This window comes from Genypterus blacodes, unplaced genomic scaffold (genome assembly GCF_046128005.1).
Source record: "Genypterus blacodes isolate CSIRO-AG114 ecotype Tasmania unplaced genomic scaffold, CSIRO-AGI_Gbla_v1 ptg000496l_1, whole genome shotgun sequence".
Lineage (NCBI taxonomy): Eukaryota > Metazoa > Chordata > Actinopteri > Ophidiiformes > Ophidiidae > Genypterus > Genypterus blacodes.
In genome coordinates this window covers 20,001-28,405 of record NW_027467255.1, presented here as the reverse complement: position 1 = coordinate 28,405, position 8,405 = coordinate 20,001, and the positions used below count along the sequence as shown (strand labels likewise).

The 8,405-nt window shown below is 47.7% G+C and overlaps 1 protein-coding gene across 1 annotated transcript in view; it reads left to right on the top strand.

The window, feature by feature from the left end:
* Positions 1–3,025: 3,025 nt before the first annotated feature.
* LOC142990277 (guanine nucleotide-binding protein G(q) subunit alpha) overlaps positions 3,026–8,405 on the top strand; it is a 14,504-nt gene continuing 9,124 nt past the window's right edge. Inside the window, exon 1 of the mRNA XM_076140004.1 lies at positions 3,026–3,936. Coding sequence (XP_075996119.1) covers positions 3,801–3,936 — 136 coding nt within the window. The 5' untranslated portion in view covers positions 3,026–3,800. The remainder of the gene's footprint in view (positions 3,937–8,405) is intronic.

Sequence of the window (8,405 nt, the reverse complement as noted above, 5' to 3'; positions counted from 1 at the left end):
CAGAAAAGCCTTTTTATCACCAAGTAAGTTTTCACTTACAAGGAATTTGTTCTGGTCGTTGGTGCGATCAATATATCAGAGCAACAATTGTGCAAAAAATGAAATTAAAACACACAAAATTTAATTTAATAATTAATAATTAATTATGGAGTAAAAGTACAAATGTGCACTTTATGAACACTTTTTATACCTGCATGTGTTTGATAATGAGACTAGGCTGTGAATTCTGTCCACATATATAACTGTTAACCTCTTTATCGAGATGTAAAGTCATCCTAGTAGTTCAGTAGTATGCAGTTTGCCTTTGACCTCAATGTTTCCTGAGCCAAACGCATGTACGCATCCTCTGTATATCCTTATTTATTAACTTAAACATATTCATGTGACTCATGCTCAGTTATGAGCACATAGACTCTCTGTGTTGTGACAAAGTGACACACTATCAGGTGCTAACTCTTACTTTGTCAGGTCTGCTTGCTTTTATCATTATACTTAATACTAAATAATCCTTACAGTACATTCTGTTCCAACCAAACACACACGACAACTAGCGTTTCATTCCTGCTTCTTTAGATTAAGTTTGATTAGATTAAAGTGTTATATTTAGTCTGTTGTTCATTTAGCTCTACTTACCTGCAGCCTGGCCCACAGTCACAGTCGGCTTAATACTTCCTGCTTTAAGGCATTATAAAGGCGTCATGGCTGCTGGTTTGAGTCCAGATGAGAGAGAGGATGAGTGATTTGTGTTTGGTTTGTATTTATGAGTGTTTTGAATTTGTATTTGTATTTACTTGGAAACAGTTGGAAAGAAACATCTGGCTTCCATCTGGCTACAATCCTTTACATGTCTATTTGTCTATACAAGGTAATGGTGAGCATCAGGTGTCAGGTGTGTGTGACCTGTGGCTGCTCAGCCCTCTAGGGTGCTGCTCTGCCCTCTAGGGTGCTGCTCTACACTGCTTCATTATTACAGAGCCCCCAAGCTCCAGATCTGGGACAAAGCAGCCCCGGTCCCAGGACACATGTTCTACTGGCACCATTCAACAGTTTGTGTTTTGGTTTTGATTGTGTGGCTCTCAGTCCTAGTTTGTGATAGTTTGTTGACACAGTGCGTAATGAAAGACAGGCAGAGGATCCAGATCAGCCTCAATCAGTTTGGGTTAAACAAGTGCACTCAAAGCAATGAAGCATTGAGCCGCTGGGACGTCCCCATTAAAAAGGCTCCAAATGGGCCAGGAAGCTGGGTTAGGGTTACAATCAGCACTGCTCAATGAGAGAGAGATGACCTCATTGTAACATTTGGCTGTGGCAAATAGTTTAAGTGAGTTCACTCACCTGCTGATTCTTGAGGTTCTGTTCATTGGGAGACTTATATATAGTTATATTATTTCCGTCATGGGCAATGTTTCATTGTTGATGTATGATGGAAGATCTAACTAAAAATATGCAGCACGTACTTCTGCTACTCTACAGCACTGTCACTCTCTTTGGGCTCAGTGTTTATCTGTGCCAGTATGTTTTCTAGCAGGAAATGTCAGTTGTTTCCATAGTAAATGTCAGTTGTTTCCATCAACAGAAAGAAAAATGAACATCTAGAGAGTAAAAGAAGATATAATCCTGCTAACAGACACATATTCTTCTGATGAGTCGTTGATGACCCAAACACAGAGAGCAGATGAACTTCACCTACTGAGTCCCTCACTCAGCATGTGGACGCTCATCTGCCACCTGGTGGCCAGAAATCGATTCATGCACGTTCAACAAAAAGCAAGAGAGCATTGTACATTATACTACAGCAGTGTATAAGTAAACAGCAGTATATAAGTATACAGCACCGTGTAGGTATACAGCATTGTATAATGTACTCAGGTACCTTAAGTGCATTTAGAATGAGCACATTTAGGAGGAAGTTAAAGTACTGATGGATGAATAACCTGATATTGTAAACATGGAAATGAACTACTTGCATAAAGTACAAGAAGCTAAACTTGTACTTAAGCTCAAGACTTACTTAAATAAGTATTTTAATCGGTTATTTCCTGGAGTCATATAAAGTCATTATATTTTACTTGGGATGTATTGTGAAGGCAAATGCACAGAAAGTCTCCTTTGTTAACAGACCTGTATGCTCACACACACACACACGCACACACAGTGTTAGTGGCCCTGTGTGACAGATTAGTGGGTCATAGTAACATTTGATTTGCTGTGAGGACAGCATGGAGGGGAAGACACTGATGACACTACACACATAAATAATACAAGGAACAACTGACCCATCCATCCATCCGTCCATCCGTCCGTCCGTTCATCCATCCATCCATCCATCCATCCATCAGTCCATATGACACACAGCTTCCCTTCCATTCCCTACAGTGCACTCAGAAGAGGTTTCTCAGCTTGTTTTGGTTTGTTGGACGCTCTAACAGGATCCTAGCTTTCCTCTGAGCCTCCTGTGTAGTTGTTGGTCAGACCTCATGATGAGCTGAGACCTGAGCTCTCACCTCTGTGACCGTCTGCACCTAAACACACACACACACACACACACAGACAGACTCAACCTGAGCTCGCACCTCTGTGACAGACTGTACCTAAACACACACACACACACACACACACACACACACACTGAGCCTCTGTTATTACAGTGATCATAGAGGGATGTTGAGCTCAGAGCTCTACCTTGTTGTGTCTGTCAGTCTCGTCATACATGTTTCATGTTTCCAGTGACATGTGAAGCTCCACCGCACACACACGCACACACACACACACACACACACGCACACGCATGAACACAAAGTGCTCCAGGCTGCGGTGACTGCAGTGATCGCTCATATAATCGTCTTCTTCCTCCCCAGGTTGTGTGTATATGTGTATATGTGTGTACTGTATATACGTAGATACTTGTGTGGCGTTTGTTTGACGTGATGCCCCCCCCGCCCCCCGCCCCTCCCGCCCCCCGGTCGATGGGAGGTCGACGTCACCATCCAGCGGAGGAGTGGTGGCCTCTGTAATAAAACACATGAGGAGAAGTGAGGAAGGGAAGGCAGCAGATCGTCCAGCAGCGCGGCGGCTCTTCGTCTCATCTCAGCCGCTCACAGCGCCGTGGACACCGGGATCGTTGAGGGGCGAGGCGGGCTCTGGTTGCCTGGAGGCTCCGGGTGTGTGTGTGAGAGTGTGTGTGTGTGTGTGTGTGTTTCAGAGGCAGATCACTGGACTGTATTCCTGCCTAGCGGATTGGAGTGAAAGTCCGCCATATTCCGCCTCACCACGCCCGGGACTCGAGCCTTTTGGAACATAAACAGCAGCACGTCATTCAGGAGCTTCAGCCGCCGCTCACACACACGGACGACAACGCGAACACGGGAGGACATTAACGATCGAGACACAATAACGGGTGGAGACTTTGAAGCGTGGATGTCAGCGCGTCAGCGGAGCATTACGGAGGACGAGAGTCCACGGATCTGTTGATCCCACAGAGGAGGAGGAGGAGGAGGAGGAGAAGCTGATCACTCTGATCATTACACTCAGAGCTCTGGACGGCATTTTGAAGCGGAGTGAGGCCCAGAGAGCGGAACCAGACTCTGGGAGGGGGTCAGGCATTCTGACATATCTAATGTTCCTCTACAGCTCAGCCTCATTATCAGGGCGTCCACGCGTTCTTCCACACGCAGGCCTGCATGAGGACGCTGTCTGTCGCTCCCAGGCCTCCGTGTGTCCCCCTCCTCCTCCACTAAGCTCAAATCTGGAGGAACTAGTTGGAGCAAAAGGCGGAAAAGTGCGTGTTTGAATCAGAGAGAATGACCCTGGAATCCATAATGGCGTGTTGCCTCAGCGAAGAGGCGAAGGAAGCCAGGAGGATCAACGACGAGATCGAAAGGCAGCTGCGCCGGGACAAGAGGGACGCACGGAGGGAACTGAAACTGTTGCTGCTCGGTAAGAATGTCAGGGAGAAACGCGGGGGAAGGGAGAGGAGTGAGGAGACAGGAGAGATGAGACAGGAGACAGGAGAGGAGACAGGAGACAGGAGAGGAAAGGAGAAGAATGGAATGAGGAGAGGAGATGAGATAAGAGGAGAGGAATGGGCTGAGTGATTCAAAAGCTTGTATCCTGTCCGAAATACCTTTAGGGGTGGGGCCTGGGGGGGGGGGGGGTTCTGTAATGGGGCTTCCTACCTGGTGCAGGTGTGTGTGTGTGTGTGGGGGGGGGGGAGGTGTAAACCTGTGGGCGTGGTGTGAGTGGGGTGCACAGATTCCCACCTTGTCTCCTTTATCACTCTCAGTCTGAAACCACCTGATTTGAATAACTGCAGCCAGCCAGCGTCTAGGAAAGAACAGTTAGAGCAGACAGACATGAAGAGATCAGACCAGGGGGGCCAGGCCCTTAGACCAGGGGGGGCGGGCCCTCAGACCAGGGGGGCCGGGCCCTCAGACCAGGGGGGCCGGGCCCTCAGACCAGGGGGGCCAGGCCCTCAGACCAGGGGGGCCGGGCCCTTAGACCAGGGGGGCCGGGCCCTCAGACCAGGGGGCCGGGCCCTCAGACCAGGGGGGCCGGGCCCTCAGACCAGGGGGCCAGGCCCTCAGACCTGGGCCCAGGCCTACAGGCTCCATACAGGTGCTGCACGTGTGTGTGTGTGTGTGTGTGTGTGTGTGTGATATACTGCCTGGGCCAAAGTCTAGTCTTTATTGGAGTAATCCAGAGCGTGGTGCAGCTTAGCAGCTGATCCAGACAGCAGTTATGTCACAGAGGAAGGAGCAGGGCGGCCTTTGTGTGATGCTCATTCATCCACACATACCTTCACTCATTTTAATCATTCTCTAACTAATTGGAACCTCATGCAGCAAATTCAATAAGCCACACAGTAGGTAGAGACGGCCGGGACGCACAGGCAGCAAGAGGAAGCTCAAGCTGCTTTCACTCTCACAGTCATCCCTGCCAGATGAAATGAGCCAGAGTTTCCCTTTTTCTGCTGGGTTCCTGTGCGTCTGTGAGGCTCAAGGTTGTGAAATGAAGCGACTGAATGTGGTTTGTGGAGACAGATCACACGTGCCCTCCTCGCCTGCTTCCTTTCTACGTGGAGGAGACGTTCCATCCTTACAGCCAGCAGCATGTAGGCATGTAGGGATCCTGAGGCAGGGCTTTGCCTTCTAAGGTCATTTATCTGAAGAGGGTCTGAAGGAGGCAGCGTTCCCATTTTACCTCTTCTTACCGCAAATGAGGAGATGACGCCCATTAAGAGGATTTGAAAGAGGCTGAGTGCCGTCTGAACCGTCCCCCTGGTTAAATATGGACAAACAATGAGGCTGTCACTCCCATAATCTCTTTAATACTCAAACACGGCTTATTATGCCAACAAGCAAACACACAGGGACTCAAGCCCAAATGTGTGTGTGATCATGTGAAGCCTCTGCTCTGAGTGTGTTCATACTAAACAAACAAGTGTTGTTATTTATGCAGTTGTGCCAATCTTCCTGGTTCCGGTTGATATTGTGTGTGGTCGCTGCCCGTAGGTGCAGCATTTCAGGACAGGATATTGTGTTTCTAAGTGTTTGAGTTGTGCGTCTGGGCGTGTGTACAGATACTCACTGTGAAGATGAAGATACAATCCAGCTGATTTCAGGATGAAGCATCCTCTGTTACACTTTGATCCATGTGCACTCCTGTTGAGCAGATAAGGAGGTGACATGTTTGTGTGTGTGTGTGTGTGTGTGTGTGTGTGTGTGTGTCACCTTTCAGCAGAACCAGACAGTCACAGCCCAAGCATCACGCTGATTTGATATTTTATGAATCATCCACGGAGTGAGAAGGAAGGAAGGAAGGACAGACTTTGAATAGCAGAACTATGCTAACAGCTGCAGGGTCCTTATGCATGCAGACATCATTCAGATCAGGAGCAGACGTGTTGACACAGGGTGATGGGATCTCAGTCTCTGCAGAACCTATCCAGAATAAAACAACGTAAAGGGGACATGATGTGAGGCTCCAATGTGTCCTGAACAGAGAAGAGGAGAAGCCAGGACATGTTTATGACTCAACACTGTGTACATGTGTGTGGACGTGTCCTTCCCTCTCTATCATCCCTCCAGTGTGGAGCAGGAACAGATGCGTCTCCATCCGGCATGTAGTGAATGAGTATATTTTGCCGGACGGAGAATGTGCCCCGCGAGGTCATGGGAATGATTTAGAGGGTGCCACAGAGCGGCTGGAGAATAAATAGAGCATATGAGAAACAACAGTGTCGAGGCTGAACCAGGATAACAGACCTTAGGTACCCACAGGCAGAGTAGATGCTCACACATACAACAACAGCCATAGGCACGAGCTCACTAAACACTTACTGCTCAGTCAACCACTCTCATTGAGACCAGAGCTCATGGGTTCAGGCTCTGGATGGTTCCTCTACTCTCACTATGAGCTGTGGAGTGAACATGAGGAAGTGGTTCCTGCTCTCTGTGGCTCCATGTAGCCCAAATGCTATCAGTGTGGTTCACAGACTGACTCACTGCTTTCTGTCCTGTGGGACCTGCAGAACCAAACTCTCCATGCTGAGAGCTGCAGGATAGTTCAACATACTGCCAGCTGTTTAGATTTGAGCTCCAGTGTTCCAGACAAACCCGGTGCAGTCAGAGTAGTTTGCAAAAAAGGTCCCGATGGAGTCTCTGAGTCTCTGAGCCTCTGAGTCTTTGACTCTCTGACTCTCTGACTCTCTGACTCTCTGATGTCCTGATATTTTCAAGCATGTTTGAAGTCACGAGCCTCAACATCTGAAGTGCTCTTGTAGTTGCAGCTTGTAGCTCAGTAGCACAGTTTGCTCACCATGATGTCGTAAAGACTCCAGTTTACTGGAAAGATTATGGTTTGATTTGAACAATCCAGCGACTCTGGGACTTCTGAAGTTACGATCTGATCAGTTTTGCACCTGATGTTGCACTAAAATACAACAGGGACCATCACCTTCTTCATTAGTGAAGATAGTAGAGTTGATGCAGTGTGTGTTAGTGTAGCTGCAGTGTGTGTTAGTATAGTTGATGCAGTGTGTGTTAGTATAGTTGATGCAGTGTGTGTTAGTGTAGCTGCAGTGTGTGTTAGTATAGTTGATTCAGTGTGTGTTAGTATGGTTGATGCAGTGTGTGTTAGTGTAGTTGATGCAGTGTGTGTTAGTGTAGTTGATGCAGTGTGTGTTAGTGTAGTTGATGCAGTGTGTGTTAGTATAGTTGATGCAGTGTGTGTTAGTGTAGTTGATGCAGTGTGTGTTAGTGTAGTTGATGCAGTGTGTGTTAGTGTAGTTGATGCAGTGTGTGTTAGTGTAGTTGATGCAGTGTGTGTTAGTATAGTTGATGCAGTGTGTGTTAGTGTAGTTGATGCAGTGTGTGTTAGTGTAGTTGATGCAGTGTGTGTTAGTGTAGCTGCAGTGTCTTCAGAGTTCTGCTTCAGTTCTCTGGTAAGCTCATTATTTTCGTAGTTTCTTTAAAAGAGTCTTGGAATGTTTGTCATGAATTCCCTCCAAAGTGATCTCTGATTCTGTAGCATGCTTTCTCCCTCAACATGCAACATTGTGATTTGAATATCATATAGTAACATGATAAATGTGATCTTAAAGTATACCCGCTGGTCTTCAGGGCCTGGCGTAGCAGAGGTCAGAGGTCAGAGGTCAGACATGGTCTTTGACATGTGAGAGGTTCATTAGGGTTACATGAGCCCAAAAGTGAGTTGAACATTAAGCTCCCAGGTTGGCAGGATGCTGTAGCTTAGTGAGGTCACTCCCAGCTGGCTCTCATCCCCCAGGAGGCCGTTCCTTTCCAGATACCCTTGAACAGGACTGAACGGCCTGTGGTGCTGCACTGGTACACTCTGTGCTCAAACCTCTGTCTGAATCTAATTGTGTGATTCATAGAGTTTATAAAGTAAAGGAAGAGAGAGAGAGAGAGAGAGAGAGAGAGAGAGAGAGAGAGAGAGAGAGAGAGAGAGAGAGAAACATCTGACAGCTGAATCCTCATGTTTGGGTTTGTTATCTACTACATGAACATCTAGAGCACGGCTCCTCAGATGACCTGCTGACCTACTTGATGATGCCTGGGACATACGGGGGCTTTCCTGCTCTGTGGCTCCTCATCTGGTCCAACTATGAACATCATGACACTCAGCCTGGTCTCTCTGCCTCTGTGTCTCTACAGAAAGGTGTTTGAAAAGAGTGAGAGTGAGTTATCTGTCTATCACTCCTCTTCACCTCCCTCCTCTCCTCTTTACCTCCACCTCTCCTCTTCACCCCCTCCTCTCTCTGTGCTCTTCCTCCCTCACTCCACCTCTTGTAACGCTGCAGTAACTCACAGCCTAACGTCCAGCAGTCTCCTGGCTAATTGGTGACAATGCCTAACGGATGACATCATAGGGTGTGAGTGCTCGGG